The sequence below is a fragment of the Engystomops pustulosus genome, unplaced genomic scaffold (assembly GCF_040894005.1).
Source record: "Engystomops pustulosus unplaced genomic scaffold, aEngPut4.maternal MAT_SCAFFOLD_115, whole genome shotgun sequence".
NCBI classification, from domain to species: domain Eukaryota; kingdom Metazoa; phylum Chordata; class Amphibia; order Anura; family Leptodactylidae; genus Engystomops; species Engystomops pustulosus.
Window position 1 is genome coordinate 146,793 of NW_027284996.1, and position 21,419 is coordinate 168,211.

At 55.2% G+C, this 21,419-nt stretch overlaps 1 protein-coding gene and 1 non-coding gene across 2 annotated transcripts in view; both read left to right on the forward strand.

The window, feature by feature from the left end:
• Positions 1 to 8,917: 8,917 nt before the first annotated feature.
• LOC140107101 (isoleucine--tRNA ligase, cytoplasmic-like) overlaps positions 8,918 to 21,419 on the forward strand; it is a 61,526-nt gene continuing 49,024 nt past the window's right edge. Inside the window, 2 exon segments of the mRNA XM_072131651.1 lie at positions 8,918 to 9,042; positions 12,346 to 12,472. Coding sequence (XP_071987752.1) covers positions 12,354 to 12,472 — 119 coding nt within the window. The 5' untranslated portion in view covers positions 8,918 to 9,042; positions 12,346 to 12,353.
• Positions 12,150 to 12,280, forward strand: LOC140107105 (small nucleolar RNA SNORA84). Its single transcript, XR_011851005.1, has one exon. It is a non-coding gene; the product is annotated as a small nucleolar RNA SNORA84 (small nucleolar RNA).

The following is a 21,419-nucleotide window of genomic DNA, read 5'->3' on the forward strand; positions in this document are numbered from 1 at the left end:
GTACAGGGACACCAAGGTACAGTCCAGTACAGGGACACCAAGGTACAGTCCAGTACAGGGACACCAAGGTACAGTCCAGTACAGTGACACCAAAGTACAGTCCAGTACAAGGACACCAAGGTACAGTCCAGTACAGGGACACCAAGGTACAGTCCAGTACAGTGACACCAAGGTACAGTCCAGTACAGTGACACCAAAGTACAGTCCAGTACAGGGACACCAAGGTACAGTCCAGTACAGGGACACCAAGGTACAGTCCAGTACAGGGACACCAAGGTACAGTCCAGTACAGTGACACCAAAGTACAGTCCAGTACAGTGACACCAAGGTACAGTCCAGTACAGTGACACCAAGGTACAGTCCAGTACAGGGACACCAAGGTACAGTCCAGTACAGGGACACCAAGGTACAGTCCAGTACAGTGACACCAAGGTACAGTCCAGTACAGGGACACCAAGGTACAGTCCAGTACAGTGACACCAGGGTACAGTCCAGTACAGGGACACCAGGGTACAGTCCAGTACAGGGACACCAAGGTACAGTCCAGTACAGGGACACCAAGGTACAGTCCAGTACAGTGACACCAAAGTACAGTCCAGTACAGGGACACCAAGGTACAGTCCAGTACAGGGACACCAAGGTACAGTCCAGTACAGGGACACCAAGGTACAGTCCAGTACAGTGACACCAAAGTACAGTCCAGTACAGGGACACCAAGGTACAGTCCAGTACAGGGACACCAAGGTACAGTCCAGTACAGGGACACCAAGGTACAGTCCAGTACAGTGACACCAAAGTACAGTCCAGTACAGTGACACCAAAGTACAGTCCAGTACAGGGACACCAAGGTACAGTCCAGTACAGGGACACCAAGGTACAGTCCAGTACAGGGACACCAAGGTACAGTCCAGTACAGTGACACCAAAGTACAGTCCAGTACAGGGACACCAAGGTACAGTCCAGTACAGGGACACCAAGGTACAGTCCAGTACAGGGACACCAAGGTACAGTCCAGTACAGGGACACCAAGGTACAGTCCAGTACAGGGACACCAAAGTACAGTCCAGTACAGGGACACCAAGGTACAGTCCAGTACAGGGACACCAAGGTACAGTCCAGTACAGGGACACCAAGGTACAGTCCAGTACAGTGACACCAAGGTACAGTCCAGTACAGTGACACCAAGGTACAGTCCAGTACAGTGACACCAAGGTACAGTCCAGTACAGGGACACCAAGGTACAGTCCAGTACAGGGACACCAAGGTACAGTCCAGTACAGGGACACCAAAGTACAGTCCAGTACAGGGACACCAAGGTACAGTCCAGTACAGTGACACCAAGGTACAGTCCAGTACAGGGACACCAAGGTACAGTCCAGTACAGGGACACCAAAGTACAGTCCAGTACAGGGACACCAAGGTACAGTCCAGTACAGTGACACCAAGGTACAGTCCAGTACAGGGACACCAAGGTACAGTCCAGTACAGTGACACCAAGGTACAGTCCAGTACAGTGACACCAGGGTACAGTCCAGTACAGGGACACCAAGGTACAGTCCAGTACAGTGACACCAAGGTACAGTCCAGTACAGTGACACCAAGGTACAGTCCAGTACAGGGACACCAAGGTACAGTCCAGTACAGTGACACCAAGGTACAGTCCAGTACAGGGACACCAAGGTACAGTCCAGTACAGTGACACCAAGGTACAGTCCAGTACAGGGACACCAAGGTACAGTCCAGTACAGGGACACCAAGGTACAGTCCAAAACAAGTCTCGCCTGCGTTTACTGCAGCAGGAACAAAATAAAACAGCCTTCACATTCAGGCATCAAAACAAAATAATATCCTACCCGTCTGGGCGCTAACTATACAGTGATTCTCTAACTCACCACTAACACAAAAGACTTTGCTGCTCCAGGCACGGAGGTCAGGGGTCAGGGGTCGGGGCTGTGTGCTCTCCAGCCTCCACTCAGAGAGACAACACTCTCAGCTCTGCTCAGCAGCTTTATGCAGACTGATTAGGCTGCTCCCACCACCTGTGTCCAAGATGCTGGACAACACAACCTCAGCACTAAGGGCGACGCTAGCATACAGGGGGCGGAGTTTGGGGCGATCGCATATGCGTTTCCAGAGAAACGCATGCGATCAGGTTATTAATCACATGCTTTTCCCGGGAAAAGCATATTCGATCGGCCCGAGCCCCGCCCACTGTGCGCTAGCGTCGCGTTATGAACGCGCCCTAAGGCCTTGCATAGTAGGAAAATCCAGGGGAAACATACCGCCCATCCACAGTTAACCCCTTCAGTGTCTCACAACATGGACAATGCACTTACATGCACCAGGAAGAAGGTGAACTCCAGGGACCTGAGCGGGGAAGTGACACATGCAGTATATCAGGTGCAGGATCTTAGTGACTCCCTACACAGCGCACTATACACGGACAATGCACTTACATGCACCAGGAAGAAAAAGGTGAACTCCTGGGACCTGAGCGGGGAAGTGACACATGCAGGATATCCGGTGCAGGATCTTAGTGACTCCCTACACAGCGCATTATACACGGACAATGCACTTACATGCACCAGGAAGAAGAAGGAGAACTCCGGGGACCTGAGCGGGGAAGTGACACATGCAGGATATCGGGGGAAGGATCTTAGTGACTCCCCGCACAGCGCATTATACACGGACAATGCACTTACATGCACCAGGAAGAAGAAGGTGAACTCCAGGGACCTGAGCGGGGAAGTGACACATGCAGGATATCGGGCACAGGATCTTAGTGACTCCCCGCACAGCGCATTATACACGGACAATGCACTTACATGCACCAGGAAGAAGAAGGTGAACTCCAGGGACCTGAGCGGGGAAGCGACACATGCAGGATATCGGGTGCAGGATCTTAGTGACTCCACGCACAGCGCATTATACACAGACAATGCACTTACATGCACCAGGAAGAAGAAGGTGAACTCCAGGGACCTGAGCGGGGAAGCGACACATGCAGGATATCGGGTGCAGGATCTTAGTGACTCCACGCACAGCGCATTATACACAGACAATGCACTTACATGCACCAGGAAGAAGAAGGTGAACTCCAGGGACCTGAGCGGGGAAGTGACACATGCAGGATATCAGGGCGCAGGATCTTAGTGACTCCCCGCACAGCGCATTATACACGGACAATGCACTTACATGCACCAGGAAGAAGAAGGTGAACTCCAGGGACCTGAGCGGGGAAGCGACACATGCAGGATATCGGGCGCAGGATCTTAGTGACTCCCCGCACAGCGCATTATACACGGACAATGCACTTACATGCACCAGGAACAAGAAGGTGAACTCCAGGGACCTGAGCGGGGAAGCGACACATGCAGGATATCGGGCGCAGGATCTTAGTGACTCCCTGCACAGCGCATTATACACAGACAATGCACTTACATGCACCAAGAAGAAGAAAGTGAACTCCGGGGACCTGAGCGGGGAAGTGACACATGCAGGATATCGGGCGCAGGATCTTAGTGACTCCCCGCACAGCGCATTATACACGGACAATGCACTTACATGCACCAGGAAGAGGAAGGTGAACTCCGGGGACCTGAGCGGGGAAGAGACACATGCAGGATATCGGGTGCAGGATCTTAGTGACTCCTCGCACAGCGCATTATACAGGAACAATGCACTTACATGCACCAGGAAGAAGGTGAACTCCAGGGACCTGAGCGGGGAAGCGACACATGCAGGATATCGGGCGCAGGATCTTAGTGGCTCCCTGCACAGCACATTATACACGGACAATGCACTTACATGCACCAGGAAGAAGAAGGTGAACTCCAGGGACCTGAGCGGGGAAGTGACACATGCAGGATATCGGGCGCAGGATCTTAGTGACTCCCTGCACAGTGCATTATACACGGACAATGCACTTACATGCACCAGGAAGAAGAAGGTGAACTCCAGGGACCTGAGCGGGGAAGCGACACATGCAGGATATCGGGCGCAGGATCTTAGTGACTCCCCGCACAGTGCATTGTACACGGACAATGCACTTACATGCACCAGGAAGAAGAAGGTGAACTCCGGGGACCTGAGCGGGGAAGTGACACATGCAGGATATTGGGCGCAGGATCTTAGTGACTCCCCGCACAGCGCATTATACACGGACAATGCACTTACATGCACCAGGAAGAAGAAGGTGAACTCCAGGGACCTAAGCGGGGAAGCGACACATGCAGGATATCGGGCGCAGGATCTTAGTGACTCCACGCACAACGCATTATACACGGACAATGCACTTACATGCACCAGGAAGAAGAAGGTTAACTCCGGGGACCTGAGCGGGGAAGTGACACATGCAGGATATCGGGTGCAGGATCTTAGTGACTCCCCGCACAGCGCATTATACACGGACAATGCACTTACATGCACCAGGAAGAAGAAGGTGAACTCCAGGGACCTGAGCAGGGAAGTGACACATGCAGGATATCGGGCGCATGATCTTAGTGACTCCCCGCACAGCGCATTATACACGGACAATGCACTTACATGCACCAGGAAGAAGAAGGTGAACTCCGGGGACCTGAGCGGGGAAGTGACACATGCAGGATATCGGGTGCAGGATCTTAGTGACTCCCCGCACAGCGCATTATACACAGACAATGCACTTACATGCACCAGGAGGAAGAAGGTGAACTCCTGGGACCTGAGCGGGGAAGCGACACATGCAGGATATCGGGCACAGGATCTTAGACCCCTGCCCCTATCATGTAGACCCCTCCCCTCCTGTAATGTAGACCCCTCCCCTCATGTCATAAAGACTCCTCCCCTCCTGTCATACAGACACCTCCCCTCCTGTCATACAGACCCCTCCCCTTCTGTCATAGAGACTCCTCCCCTCCTGTCATACAGACACCTCCCCTCCTGTCATACAGACCCCTCCCCTTGCTGTCATACAGACCCCTCCCCTCCTGTCATACATACACCTCCCCTCCTGTCATAGAGACTCCTCCCCTCATGTCATACAGACAACTCCCCTCCTGTCATACAGACCCCTCCCCTTTCTGTCATACAGACCCCTCCCCTCCTGTCATACATACACCTCCCCTCCTGTCATAGAGACTCCTCCCCTCCTGTCATACAGACACCTCCCCTCCTGTCATACAGACCCCTCCCCTCCTGTCATAAAGACTCCTCCACTCCTGTCATACAGACCCCTCCCCTTTCTGTCATACAGACCCCTCCCCTCCTATCATACAGACCCCTCCCCCTATCATGTATACTACTCCACTCCTGTCATACAGACCCCTCCCCTCCTATCATACAGACCCCTCCCCTCCTGTCATAGAGATTCCTCCCCTCCTGCCATACAGACCCCTCCCCTTTCCGTCATACAGAGCCCTCCCCTCCTGTCATAGAGACTCCTCCCCTCCTGCCATACAGACCCCTCCTTTTTCCGTCATACAGACCCCTCCCCTCCTGTCATACATACACCTCCCCTCCTGTCATAGAGACCCCTCCTCTCCTGTAATAAAGACCCCTCCCCTTTCTGTCATACAGAACCGTCCCCTCCTGTCATACAGACCTCTCCCCTTTTCGTCATACAGACCCCTCCCCTCCTGTCATACATACACCTCCCCTCCTGTCATAGAGACTCCTCCCCTCCTGCCATACAGACCCCTCCCCTTTCCGTCATACAGACCCCTCCCCTCCTGTCATACATACACCTCCCCTCCTGTCATAGAGACCCCTCCCCTCCTGTAATAAAGACCCCTCCCCTTTCTGTCATACAGAACCGTCCCCTCCTGCCATACAGACCCCTCCCCTTTCCGTCATACAGACCCCTCCCCTCCTGTCATACATACACCTCCCCTCCTGTCATAGAGACCCCTCCCCTCCTGTAATAAAGACCCCTCCCCTTTCTGTCATACAGAACCGTCCCCTCCTGTCATACAGACCCCTCCTGTCATGTAGACTCCTCCTCTCCTGCCATGTAGACTCCTCCCCTTCTGTCATAGAGACCCCTCCTGTAATAAAGACTCCTCCCCTCCTGTAATACAGACCCCTCCCCCTATCATGTAGACCCCTCCCCTCCTGTCATACAGACCCCTCCCCTATCATGTATACTCCTCCCCTCCTGTCATACAGACCCCTCCCCTCCTGTCATACAGATTCCTCCCCTCCTGTCATACAGATTCCTCCCCTCCTGTCATACAGACCCCTCCCCTCCTGTCATACAGACCCCTCCCCTATCATGTATACTCCTCCCCTCCTGTCATACAGACCCCTCCCCTATCATGTATACTCCTCCCCTCCTGTCATACAGATTTCTCCCCTCCTGTCATACCGACCCTTCCCCTATCATATAGAGTCCTCCCCTCCTGTCATACAGACCCCTCCCCTATCATGTATACTCCTCCCCTCCAGTCATACAGACCCCTCCCCTATCATGTATACTCCTCCCCTCCAGTCATACCGACCCTTCCCCTATCATATAGAGTCCTCCCCTCCTGTCATACAGACCCCTCCCCTATCATGTATACTCCTCCCCTCCAGTCATACAGACCCCTCCCCTATCATGTATACTCCTCCCCTCCTGTCATACCGACCCTTCCCCTATCATATAGAGTCCTCCCCTCCTGTCATACAGACCCCTCCCCTATCATGTATACTCCTCCCCTCCAGTCATACAGACCCCTCCCCTCCAGTCATACAGACCCCTCCCCCTATCATGTAGACCCCTTCCCTCCTGTCATACAGACCCCTCCCCTATCATGTATACTCCTCCCCTCCTGTCATACCGACCCTTCCCCTATCATATAGAGTCCTCCCCTCCTGTCATACAGACCCCTCCCCTATCATGTATACTCCTTCCCTCCAGTCATACAAACCCATCCCCTATCATGTATACTCCTCCCCTCCAGTCATACCGACCCTTCCCCTATCATATAGAGTCCTCCCCTCCTGTCATACAGATCCCTCCCCCTATCATGTAGACCCCTTCCTTCCTGTCATACAGACCCCTCCCCTATCATGTATACTCCTCCCCTCCATTCATACAGACCCCTCCCCTATCATGTAGACCCCTTCCCTCCTGTCATACAGACCCCTCCCCTATCATGTATACTCCTCCCCTCCAGTCATACAGACCCCTCCCCTATCATGTATACTCCTCCCCTCCTGTCATACAGATTTCTCCCCTCCTGTCATACCGACCCTTCCCCTATCATATAGAGTCCTCCCCTCCTGTCATACAGACCCCTCCCCTATCATGTATACTCCTCCCCTCCAGTCATACAGACCCCTCCCCTATCATGTATACTCCTTCCCTCCTGTCATACAGACCCCTCCCCTATCATGTATACTCCTCCCCTCCAGTCATACCGACCCTTCCCCTATCATATAGAGTCCTCCCCTCCTGTCATACAGACCCCTCCCCTAGCATGTATACTCCTCCCCTCCAGTCATACAGACCCCTCCCCTATCATGTATACTCCTCCCCTCCAGTCATACAGACCCCTCCCCTATCATGTATACTCCTCCCCTCCAGTCATACAGACCCCTCCCCTATCATGTATACTCCTCCCCTCCAGTCATACCAACCCTTCCCCTATCATATAGAGTCCTCCCCTCCTGTCAAACAGAACCCTCCCCTCCTGTCATGTAAACTCCTCCTCTCCTGTCATACAGACCCCTCTTCTCCTATCATACAGACGCCTCCCCTCCTGTCATACAGACCCTCCCCTCCTAACATACAGACCCCTCTCATCCTATAGTACAGACCCCTCCTATCTAATCATACAGACCCCTCCTCTCCTATCATACAGACCCCTCCCCTATCATGTAGACCCCTCCCCTCATCTCATACAGACCCCTCCCCCAATCATGTAGACCCCTCCCCCTATTATGTATACTCCTCCCCTCCTATCATATAGACCAGTGATGGCTAACCTATGGCACTAGTGCCAGAGGTGGCACTCGGAGCCCTTTCTGTGGGCACTCAGGCCATCACCAGAGATGACTCCAGGTATCTTCCTGCAGTCCCAGACAGCCCAGGACTTGCTGTGCAAAGAGGTATTTTAAAGTGACAGCGCTACCTGGTACTATTTTCTGTTTATTGGTGTCCTCAGGGGCTGGTATGAATGAAAACTGTGACAGAGAAGAGAGTATAAATCACAAAATTAAATTTCTGTGTTGGCACTTTGAGATAAATAAGCGGGTCTTTGTTGAAGTTTGGGCACTCGGGCTCTAAAAGGTTTGCCATCACTGATATAGACCCCTTTCCCTGTCATATAGACTCCTCCCTTCCTATTATGTAGACCCCTCCCCTCCTTTCAAACAGACCCCTCCCCCTATCCTGTATACTCCTCCCCTCCTGTCATCCAGACCCCTCCAACTATCATGCAGACCCCTCCCCTCCTGTTATCCAGACCCCTCCCACTACCATACAGACCCCTCCCCTCCTGTCATCCAGACCCCTCCCCGTATCATGCAGACCCCTCCCCTCCTATCATACAGACCCCTCCCCCAATCATGTAGACCCCTCCCCTCCTTTCATACAGACCCCTCCCCCTATTATGTATACTCCTCCCCTCCTATCATATAGACCCCTTTCCCTGTCATATAGACTCCTCCCTTCCTATTATGTAGACCCCTCCCCTCCTTTCATACAGACCCCTCCCCCTATCCTGTATACTCCTCCCCTCCTGTCATCCAGACCCCTCCAACTATCATGCAGACCCCTCCCCTCCTGTCATCCAGACCCCTCCCACTACCATCCAGACCCCTCCCCCTGTCATCCAGACCCCTCCCCGTATCATGCAGACCCCTCCCCTCCTTTTTCCGTCTTTCTTGCTTGTATCTGCTGCACTGTCCCCGCCCCTCCTCCTCGCGCACACCTCTCACGTGACATTATAACCACGTGACCGCTATGGCTCCGGGCTATGAAGGTTCTCGCCGGCTTCGTCTCCTCCCATTTCCGGTGACGCTTTTTCCATTTCCGCTCATGCTGTTCTGTCATTACATCAGCCTGCAAGATAGCGATCGGTGAGTATGAGACGTCCCCGGGTCTCCTATACCGCCCCCTACACCCCATACTGCCCCCTGTGTGTAATGTGTACCCCCTACACCCCATACTGCCCCCTGTGTGTAATGTGTACCCCCTACACCCCATACTGCCCCATGTGTAATGTGTACACCCCATACTGCCCCCTGTGTAATGTATACACCCCATACTGCCCCCTGTGTAATGTATACACCCCATACTGCCCCCTGTGTAATGTATACACCCCATACTGCCCCCTGTGTGTAATGTATACACCCCATACTGCCCCCTGTGTGTAATGTATACACCCCATACTGCCCCCTGTGTGTAATGTATACACCCCATACTGCCCCCTGTGTGTAATGTATACACCCCATACTGCCCCCTGTGTGTAATGTGTACACCCCATACTGCCCCCTGTGTGTAATGTATACACCCCATACTGCCCCCTGTGTGTAATGTGTACGCCCCATACTGCCCCCTGTGTGTAATGTGTACGCCCCATACTGCCCCCTGTGTGTAATGTGTACGCCCCATACTGCCCCCTGTGTGTAATGTGTACGCCCCATACCGCCCCCTGTGTGTAATGTGTACGCCCCATACTGCCCCCTGTGTGTAATGTGTACACCCCATACTGCCCCCTGTGTGTAATGTGTACGCCCCATACTGCCCCCTGTGTGTAATGTGTACACCCCATACTGCCCCCTGTGTGTAATGTATACACCCCATACTGCCCCCTGTGTGTAATGTGTACGCCCCATACTGCCCCCTGTGTGTAATGTGTACGCCCCATACTGCCCCCTGTGTGTAATGTGTACGCCCCATACTGCCCCCTGTGTGTAATGTGTACGCCCCATACTGCCCCCTGTGTGTAATGTGTACGCCCCATACTGCCCCCTGTGTGTAATGTGTACGCCCCATACTGCCCCCTGTGTGTAATGTGTACGCCCCATACTGCCCCCTGTGTGTAATGTGTACGCCCCATACTGCCCCCTGTGTGTAATGTGTACGCCCCATACTGCCCCCTGTGTGTAATGTGTACACCCCATACTGCCCCCTGTGTGTAATGTGTACACCCCATACTGCCCCCTGTGTGTAATGTGTACACCCCATACTGCCCCCTGTGTGTAATGTGTACGCCCCATACTGCCCCCTGTGTGTAATGTGTACGCCCCCCTACTGCCCCCTGTGTGTAATGTGTACGCCCCCCTACTGCCCCCTGTGTGTAATGTGTACACCCCATACTGCCCCCTGTGTAATGTGTACACCCCATACTGCCCCCTGTGTGTAATGTGTACGCCCCATACCGCCCCCTGTGTGTAATGTGTACACCCCATACTGCCCCGTGTGTAATGTGTACACCCCATACTGCCCCCTGTGTGTAATGTGTACACCCCATACTGCCCCCTGTGTGTAATGTGTACACCCCATACTGCCCCCTGTGTGTAATGTGTACGCCCCATACTGCCCCCTGTGTGTAATGTGTACACCCCATACTGCCCCCTGTGTGTAATGTGTACGCCCCATACTGCCCCCTGTGTGTAATGTGTACGCCCCATACTGCCCCCTGTGTGTAATGTGTACGCCCCATACTGCCCCCTGTGTGTAATGTGTACGCCCCATACTGCCCCCTGTGTGTAATGTGTACGCCCCATACTGCCCCCTGTGTGTAATGTGTACACCCCATACTGCCCCCTGTGTGTAATGTGTACACCCCATACTGCCCCCTGTGTGTAATGTGTACACCCCATACTGCCCCCTGTGTGTAATGTGTACGCCCCATACCGCCCCCTGTGTGTAATGTGTACGCCCCATACCGCCCCCTGTGTGTAATGTGTACGCCCCATACCGCCCCCTGTGTGTAATGTGTACGCCCCATACTGCCCCCTGTGTGTAATGTGTACGCCCCATACTGCCCCCTGTGTGTAATGTGTACGCCCCATACTGCCCCCTGTGTGTAATGTGTACGCCCCATACCGCCCCCTGTGTGTAATGTGTACGCCCCATACCGCCCCCCTGTGTGTAATGTGTACGCCCCATACCGCCCCCTGTGTGTAATGTGTACGCCCCATACCGCCCCCTGTGTGTAATGTGTACGCCCCATACCGCCCCCTGTGTGTAATGCGTACGCCCCATACCGCCCCCTGTGTGTAATGCGTACGCCCCATACCGCCCCCTGTGTGTAATGCGTACGCCCCATACCGCCCCCTGTGTGTAATGCGTACGCCCTGTACACCCCCCCCCCCCCGTGTGTAATGCGTACGCCCTGTACCCTCCCCTCCCGTGTGTAATGCGTACGCCCTGTACACCCCCCCCCCGTGTGTAATGCGTACGCCCTGTACCCTCCCCTCCCGTGTGTAATGCGTACGCCCTGTACACCCCCCCCCCCCGTGTGTAATGCGTACGCCCTGTACCCTCCCCTCCCGTGTGTAATGCGTACGCCCTGTACACCCCCCCCCCCCCCGTGTGTAATGCGTACGCCCTGTACCCTCCCCTCCCGTGTGTAATGCGTACGCCCTGTACCCTCCCCTCCCGTGTGTAATGCGTACGCCCTGTACACCCCCCCCCCCCGTGTGTAATGCGTACGCCCTGTACCCTCCCCTCCCGTGTGTAATGCGTACGCCCTGTACCCTCCCCTCCCGTGTGTAATGCGTACGCCCTGTACCCTCCCCTCCCGTGTGTAATGCGTACGCCCTGTACCCTCCCCTCCCGTGTGTAATGCGTACGCCCTGTACCCTCCCCTCCCGTGTGTAATGCGTACGCCCTGTACACCCCCCCCCCCCCCGTGTGTAATGCGTACGCCCTGTACCCTCCCCTCCCGTGTGTAATGCGTACGCCCTGTACCCTCCCCTCCCGTGTGTAATGCGTACGCCCTGTACCCTCCCCTCCCGTGTGTAATGCGTACGCCCTGTACACCCCCCCCCCCCCCCCGTGTGTAATGCGTACGCCCCGTACCCTCCCCTCCCGTGTGTAATGCGTACGCCCTGTACCGGGCCCCCGTGTGTAATGTTGGCAGGCCGTTTGCTTCCTGTAGGGTGTTTGCTACTGTGCAATATCCTTCTCTCCCCTTCCGCGTCCATTATAATTCCATGTGCTGTTGGATCCCCCGGCCCTGTGGTTCCTGGAGCCCGAGTCCTGTTCGGTGCTGCAGGTATATGAGGGGCCTATAGTAACACTGTGATTTTTGCTTGGCAGCTATGGTTCCTCTATGGCCGCTGTAGCCCGGTCGCAGTGACAGGCGTTTTCTATGTGACATTGTGACCCCTGGTCCAGGTCCTCTCCCTAATCTCTCCTCTTCTGTGCAGGGGCCACAATGGCTGAGCAGGTGCCCGAGTCTGTCAACTTCCCTGCAGAGGAGGAGAAGATCCTGCGGCTCTGGAAGTCCCTGGACTGTTTCCAAGAATGTCTCAAGCAATCCAAGAATAAGCCCAGGTGAGATGCACAAGTCTGCGGCTCCTGTCCCAGAGCTCACATGGGGGGCATCCCGGGCAGGTGCATCCCAGGGTCATCATATGTGTCTATCCCCCCCCCCTGTATACACCTGGGGTCATCAGACGTGTCTATCCACATCCCTGTATACGGCCCGGGGTCATCATATGTGTCTATCCACCTCCCTGTATACACCTGGGGTCATCATATGTGTCTATCCACCTCCCTGTATACGGCCCGGGGTCATCATATGTGTCTATCCACCTCCCTGTATGCGGCCTGGGGTCATCATATGTGTCTATCCACCTCCCTGTATGCGGCCCGGGGTCATCATATGTGTCTATCCACCTCCCTGTATACAGCCTGGGGTCATCAGACGTGTCTATCCACATCCCTGTATACAGCCTGGGGTCATCATATGTGTCTATCCACCTCCCTGTATACAGCCTGGGGTCATCATATGTGTCTATCCACCTCCCTGTATACACCTGGGGTCATCATATGTGTCTATCCCCCTCCCTGTATACAGCCTGGGGTCATCAGACGTGTCTATCCCCCTCCCTGTATACAGCCTGGGGTCATCAGACGTGTCTATCCCCCTCCCTGTATACAGCCTGGGGTCATCATATGTGTCTATCCCCCTCCCTGTATACAGCCTGGGGTCATCATATGTGTCTATCCCCCTCCCTGTATACAGCCTGGGGTCATCATATGTGTCTATCCACCTCCCTGTATACAGCCTGGGGTCATCAGACGTGTCTATCCCCCTCCCTGTATACAGCCCGGGGTCATCATATGTGTCTATCCACCTCCCTGTATACGGCCTGGGGTCATCATATGTGTCTATCCACCTCCCTGTATACAGCCTGGGGTCATCAGACGTGTCTATCCCCCTCCCTGTATACAGCCCGGGGTCATCATATGTGTCTATCCACCTCCCTGTATACGGCCTGGGGTCATCAGACGTGTCTATCCACCTCCCTGTATACAGCCTGGGGTCATCATATGTGTCTATCCACCTCCCTGTATACGGCCTGGGGTCATCATATGTGTCTATCCACCTCCCTGTATACAGCCTGGGGTCATCATATGTGTCTATCCACCTCCCTGTATACAGCCTGGGGTCATCATATGTGTCTATCCACCTCCCTGTATACAGCCTGGGGTCATCATATGTGTCTATCCACCTCCCTGTATACAGCCTGGGGTCATCATATGTGTCTATCCACCTCCCTGTATACAGCCTGGGGTCATCATATGTGTCTATCCACCTCCCTGTATACAGCCTGGGGTCATCATATGTGTCTATCCACCTCCCTGTATACAGCCTGGGGTCATCATATGTGTCTATCCACCTCCCTGTATACAGCCTGGGGTCATCATATGTGTCTATCCACCTCCCTGTATACAGCCTGGGGTCATCATATGTGTCTATCCACCTCCCTGTATACACCTGGGGTCATCATATGTGTCTATCCACCTCCCTGTATACAGCCCGGGGTCATCATATGTGTCTATCCACCTCCCTGTATACGGCCTGGGGTCATCATATGTGTCTATCCACCTCCCTGTATACAGCCTGGGGTCATCATATGTGTCTATCCACCTCCCTGTATACAGCCTGGGGTCATCATATGTGTCTATCCACCTCCCTGTATACAGCCCGGGCCGGGGTCATCATATGTGTCTATCCACCTCCCTGTATACAGCCCGGGCCGGGGTCATCATATGTGTCTATCCACCTCCCTGTATACAGCCCGGGCCGGGGTCATCATATGTGTCTATCCACCTCCCTGTATGCGGCCTGGGGTCATCATATGTGTCTATCCACCTCCCTGTATACAGCCTGGGGTCATCATATGTGTCTATCCACCTCCCTGTATACAGCCTGGGGTCATCATATGTGTCTATCCACCTCCCTGTATACAGCCTGGGGTCATCATATGTGTCTATCCCCCTCCCTGTATACAGCCTGGGGTCATCATATGTGTCTATCCACCTCCCTGTATACGGCCTGGGGTCATCAGACGTGTCTATCCACCTCCCTGTATACAGCCCGGGGTCATCAGACGTGTCTATCCCCCTCCCTGTATACGGCCCGGGGTCATCATATGTGTCTATCCACCTCCCTGTATGCGGCCTGGGGTCATCATATGTGTCTATCCACCTCCCTGTATACAGCCTGGGGTCATCATATGTGTCTATCCACCTCCCTGTATACAGCCTGGGGTCATCATATGTGTCTATCCACCTCCCTGTATGCGGCCCGGGGTCATCATATGTGTCTATCCACCTCCCTGTATACAGCCTGGGGTCATCATATGTGTCTATCCACCTCCCTGTATACAGCCTGGGGTCATCATATGTGTCTATCCCCCTCCCTGTATGCGGCCCGGGGTCATCATATGTGTCTATCCCCCTCCCTGTATACAGCCTGGGGTCATCAGACGTGTCTATCCACCTCCCTGTATACAGCCTGGGGTCATCATATGTGTCTATCCCCCCCCCCTGTATACACCTGGGGTCATCATATGTGTCTATCCACCTCCCTGTATACGGCCTGGGGTCATCAGACGTGTCTATCCACCTCCCTGTATACAGCCCGGGGTCATCATATGTGTCTATCCACCTCCCTGTATACGGCCTGGGGTCATCATATGTGTCTATCCCCCTCCCTGTATACAGCCCGGGGTCATCATATGTGTCTATCCACCTCCCTGTATGCGGCCTGGGGTCATCAGACGTGTCTATCCCCCTCCCTGTATACAGCCCGGGGTCATCATATGTGTCTATCCACCTCCCTGTATACAGCCTGGGGTCATCATATGTGTCTATCCACCTCCCTGTATACAGCCTGGGGTCATCATATGTGTCTATCCACCTCCCTGTATACAGCCTGGGGTCATCAGACGTGTCTATCCACCTCCCTGTATACAGCCCGGGGTCATCATATGTGTCTATCCACCTCCCTGTATACGGCCTGGGGTCATCATATGTGTCTATCCCCCTCCCTGTATACAGCCCGGGGTCATCATATGTGTCTATCCACCTCCCTGTATGCGGCCTGGGGTCATCAGACGTGTCTATCCCCCTCCCTGTATACAGCCCGGGGTCATCATATGTGTCTATCCACCTCCCTGTATACAGCCTGGGGTCATCATATGTGTCTATCCACCTCCCTGTATACAGCCTGGGGTCATCATATGTGTCTATCCCCCTCCCTGTATACAGCCTGGGGTCATCATATGTGTCTATCCACCTCCCTGTATTCGGCCTGGGGTCATCATATGTGTCTATCCACCTCCCTGTATACAGCCTGGGGTCATCATATGTGTCTATCCACCTCCCTGTATACAGCCCGGGCCGGGGTCATCATATGTGTCTATCCACCTCCCTGTATACAGCCTGGGGTCATCATATGTGTCTATCCACCTCCCTGTATACAGCTTGGGGTCATCATATGTGTCTATCCACCTCCCTGTATTCGGCCTGGGGTCATCATATGTGTATATCCACCTCCCTGTATGCGGCCTGGGGTCATCAGAAGTGTCTATCCACCTCCCTGTATACAGGGCACAGTGTAAGGGAAGCCTCTGTGTGCTGGGAGCCTTAGGGACTGGTCTGGTGCTGTATAGGGCACAGTGTAAGGGAAACCTCTGTGTGCTGGGAGCCTTAGGGGCTGGTTCTGTATAGGGCACAGTGTAAGGGAAGCCACTGGGAGCCTTAGGGACCGGTCTGGTGCTGTATAGGGCACAGTGTAAGGAAAGCCTCTGTGTGCTGGGAGCCTTAGGGGCTGGTTCTGTATAGGGCACAGTGTAAGGGAAGCCTCTGTGTGCTGGGAGCCTTAGGGACTGGTCTGGTTCTGTATAGGGCACAGTGTAAGGGAAGCCTCTGTGTGCTGGGAGCCTTAGGGGCTGGTCTGGTGCTGTATATGGCACAGTGTAAGGGAAGCCTCTGTGTGCTGGGAGCCTTAGGGACTGGTCTGGTGCTGTATAGGGCACAGTGTAAGGGAAGCCACTGGGAGCCTTAGGGACCGGTCTGGTGCTGTATAGGGAACAGTGTAAGGGAAGCCTCTGTGTGCTGGGAGCCTTAGGGACTGGTCTGGTGCTGTATATGGCACAGTGTAAGGGAAGCCTCTGTGTGCTGGGAGCCTTAGGGACTGGTCTGGTGCTATATAGGGCACAGTGTAAGGGAAGCCACTGGGAGCCTTAGGGACCGGTCTGGTGCTGTATAGGGCACAGTGTAAGGGAAGCCTCTGTGTGCTGGGAGCCTTAGGGGCTGGTTCTGTATAGGGCACAGTGTAAGGGAAGCCTCTGTGTGCTGGGAGCCTTAGGGACTGGTCTGGTGCTGTATAGGGCACAGTGTAAGGGAAGCCACTGGGAGCCTTAGGGACTGGTCTGGTGCTGTATAGGGCACAGTGTAAGGGAAGCCTCTGTGTGCTGGGAGCCTTAGGGACTGGTCTGGTGCTGTATAGGGCACAGTGTAAGGGAAGCCACTGGGAGCCTTAGGGACCGGTCTGGTGCTGTATAGGGCACAGTGTAAGGGAAGCCTCTGTGTGCTGGGAGCCTTAGGGGCTGGTTCTGTATAGGGCACAGTGTAAGGGAAGCCTCTGTGTGCTGGGAGCCTTAGGGGCTGGTGCTGTATAGGGCACAGTGTAAGGGAAGCCTCTGTGTGCTGGGAGCCTTAGGGACTGGTCTGGTGCTGTATAGGGCACAGTGTAAGGGAAGCCACTGGGAGCCTTAGGGACTGGTCTGGTGCTGTATAGGGCACAGTGTAAGGGAAGCCACTGGGAGCCTTAGGGACTGGTCTGGTGCTGTATAGGGCACAGTGTAAGGGAAGCCTCTCTGTGCTGGGAGCCTTAGGGTCTGGTGCTGTATAGGGCACAGTGTAAGGGAAGCCTGTGGGAGCCTTAGGGTCTGGTGCTGTATAGGGCACAATGTAAGGGATGCCACTGGGAGCCTTAGGGACTGGTCTGGTGCTGTATAGGGCACAGTGTAAGGGAAGCCACTGGGAGCCTTAGGGGCTGGTTCTGTATAGGGCACAGTGTAAGGGAAGCCACTGGGAGCCTTAGGGGCTGGTCTGGTGCTGTATAGGGCACAGTGTAAGGGAAGCCACTGGGAGCCTTAGGGACTGGTCTGGTGCTGTATAGGGCACAGTGTAAGGGAAGCCACTGGGAGCCTTAGGGACTGGTGCTGTATAGGGCACAGTGTAAGGGAAGCCTGTGGGAGCCTTAGGGGCTGGTGCTGTATAGGGCACAGTGTAAGGGAAGCCTGTGGGAGCCTTAGGGACTGGTGCTGTATAGGGCACAGTGTAAGGGAAGCCTGTGGGAGCCTTAGGGGCTGGTGCTGTATAGGGCACAGTGTAAGGGAAGCCTCTGTGTGCTGGGAGCCTTAGGGACTGGTCTGGTGCTGTATAGGGCACAGTGTAAGGGAAGCCACTGGGAGCCTTAGGGACTGGTCTGGTGCTGTATAGGGCACAGTGTAAGGGAAGCCACTGGGAGCCTTAGGGACTGGTCTGGTGCTGTATAGGGCACAGTGTAAGGGAAGCCTCTCTGTGCTGGGAGCCTTAGGGTCTGGTGCTGTATAGGGCACAGTGTAAGGGAAGCCTGTGGGAGCCTTAGGGTCTGGTGCTGTATAGGGCACAATGTAAGGGATGCCACTGGGAGCCTTAGGGACTGGTCTGGTGCTGTATAGGGCACAGTGTAAGGGAAGCCACTGGGAGCCTTAGGGACTGGTGCTGTATAGGGCACAGTGTAAGGGAAGCCTGTGGGAGCCTTAGGGGCTGGTGCTGTATAGGGCACAGTGTAAGGGAAGCCTCTGTGTGCTGGGAGCCTTAGGGGCTGGTGCTGTATAGGGCACAGTGTAAGGGAAGCCTGTGGGAGCCTTAGGGACTGGTGCTGTATAGGGCACAGTGTAAGGGAAGCCTGTGGGAGCCTTAGGGGCTGGTGCTGTATAGGGCACAGTGTAAGGAAAGCCTGTGGGAGCCTTAGGGGCTGGTGCTATATAGGGCACAGTGTAAGGGAAGCCACTGGGAGCCTTAGGGACTGGTGCTGTATAGGGCACAGTGTAAGGGAAGCCACTGGGAGCCTTAGGGACTGGTGCTGTATAGGGCACAGTGTAAGGGAAGCCTGTGGGAGCCTTAGGGGCTGGTGCTGTGTAGGGCACAGTGTAAGGGAAGCCTGTGGGAGCCTTAGGGGCTGGTTCTGTATAGGGCACGGTGTAAGGGAAGCCTGTGGGAGCCTTAGGGGCTGGTGCTGTATAGGGCACAGTGTAAGGGAAGCCACTGGGAGCCTTAGGGACTGGTGCTGTATAGGGCACAGTGTAAGGGAAGCCTGTGGGAGCCTTAGGGACTGGTGCTGTATAGGGCACAGTGTAAGGGAAGCCTGTGGGAGCCTTAGGGGCTGGTGCTGTATAGGGCACAGTGTAAGGGAAGCCTGTGGGAGCCTTAGGGGCTGGTGCTGTATAGGGCACAGTGTAAGGGAAGCCTGTGGGAGCCTTAGGGGCTGGTGCTGTATAGGGCACAGTGTAAGGGAAGCCTGTGGGAGCCTTAGGGGCTGGTTCTGTATAGGGCACGGTGTAAGGGAAGCCTGTGGGAGCCTTAGGGACTGGTGCTGTATAGGGCACAGTGTAAGGGAAGCCTGTGGGAGCCTTAGGGGCTGGTGCTGTATAGGGCACAGTGTAAGGGAAGCCTGTGGGAGCCTTAGGGGCTGGTGCTGTATAGGGCACAGTGTAAGGGAAGCCTGTGGGAGCCTTAGGGGCTGGTGCTGTATAGGGCACGGTGTAAGGGAAGCCTGTGGGAGCCTTAGGGGCTGGTGCTGTATAGGGCACAGTGTAAGGGAAGCCTATGGGAGCCTTAGGGGCTGGTGCTGTATAGGGCACAGTGTAAGGGAAGCCTGTGGGAGCCTTAGGGGCTGGTGCTGTATAGGGCACAGTGTAAGGGAAGCCTCTGTGTGCTGGGAGCCTTAGGGGCTGGTGCTGTATAGGGCACAGTGTAAGGGAAGCCTGTGGGAGCCTTAGGGACTGGTGCTGTATAGGGCACGGTGTAAGGGAAGCCTGTGGGAGCCTTAGGGGCTGGTGCTGTATAGGGCACAGTGTAAGGGAAGCCTGTGGGAGCCTTAGGGGCTGGTGCTGTATAGGGCACAGTGTAAGGGAAGCCTGTGGGAGCCTTAGGGGCTGGTGCTGTATAGGGCACAGTGTAAGGGAAGCCTGTGGGAGCCTTAGGGGCTGGTGCTGTATAGGGCACAGTGTAAGGGAAGCCTGTGGGAGCCTTAGGGGCTGGTGCTGTATAGGGCACAGTGTAAGGGAAGCCTGTGGGAGCCTTAGGGGCTGGTGCTGTATAGGGCACGGTGTAAGGGAAGCCTGTGGGAGCCTTAGGGGCTGGTGCTGTATAGGGCACGGTGTAAGGGAAGCCTGTGGGAGCCTTAGGGGCTGGTTCTGTATAGGGCACGGTGTAAGGGAAGCCTGTGGGAGCCTTAGGGGCTGGTGCTGTATAGGGCACAGTGTAAGGGAAGCCTGTGGGAGCCTTAGGGGCTGGTGCTGTATAGGGCACAGTGTAAGGGAAGCCTGTGGGAGCCTTAGGGGCTGGTGCTGTATAGGGCACAGTGTAAGGGAAGCCACTGGGAGCCTTAGGGGCTGGTGCTGTATAGGGCACAGTGTAAGGGAAGCCTGTGGGAGCCTTAGGGGCTGGTTCTGTATAGGGCACAGTGTAAGGGAAGCCTGTGGGAGCCTTAGGGACTGGTGCTGTATAGGGCACGGTGTAAGGGAAGCCTGTGGGAGCCTTAGGGGCTGGTGCTGTATAGGGCACGGTGTAAGGGAAGCCTGTGGGAGCCTTAGGGGCTGGTGCTGTATAGGGCACGGTGTAAGGGAAGCCTGTGGGAGCCTTAGGGGCTGGTGCTGTATAGGGCACAGTGTAAGGGAAGCCTGTGGGAGCCTTAGGGGCTGGTGCTGTATAGGGCACAGTGTAAGGGAAGCCTCTGTGAGCCTTAGGGGCTGGTGCTGTATAGGGCACAGTGTAAGGGAAGCCTGTGGGAGCCTTAGGGGCTGGTGCTGTATAGGGCACAGTGTAAGGGAAGCCTGTGGGAGCCTTAGGGGCTGGTGCTGTATAGGGCACAGTGTAAGGGAAGCCTGTGGGAGCCTTAGGGACTGGTCTGGTGCTGTATAGGGCACAGTGTAAGGGAAGCCTGTGGGAGCCTTAGGGGCTGGTGCTGTATAGGGCACAGTGTAAGGGAAGCCTGTAGGAGCCTTAGGGGCTGGTGCTGTATAGGGCACGGTGTAAGGGAAGCCTGTGGGAGCCTTAGGGGCTGGTGCTGTATAGGGCACAGTGTAAGGGAAGCCTGTGGGAGCCTTAGGGGCTGGTGCTGTATAGGGCACAGTGTAAGGGAAGCCTGTGGGAGCCTTAGGGGCTGGTGCTGTATAGGGCACAGTGTAAGGGAAGCCTGTGGGAGCCTTAGGGGCTGGTGCTGTATAGGGCACGGTGTAAGGGAAGCCTGTGGGAGCCTTAGGGGCTGGTGCTGTATAGGGCACGGTGTAAGGGAAGCCTGTGGGAGCCTTAGGGGCTGGTGCTGTATAGGGCACGGTGTAAGGGAAGCCTGTGGGAGCCTTAGGGGCTGGTGCTGTATAGGGCACAGTGTAAGGGAAGCCTGTGGGAGCCTTAGGGGCTGGTGCTGTATAGGGCACAGTGTAAGGGAAGCCTGTGGGAGCCTTAGGGGCTGGTGCTGTATAGGGCACAGTGTAAGGGAAGCCTGTGGGAGCCTTAGGGGCTGGTGCTGTATAGGGCACGGTGTAAGGGAAGCCTGTGGGAGCCTTAGGGGCTGGTGCTGTATAGGGCACGGTGTAAGGGAAGCCTGTGGGAGCCTTAGGGGCTGGTGCTGTATAGGGCACAGTGTAAGGGAAGCCTGTGGGAGCCTTAGGGGCTGGTGCTGTATAGGGCACGGTGTAAGGGAAGCCTGTGG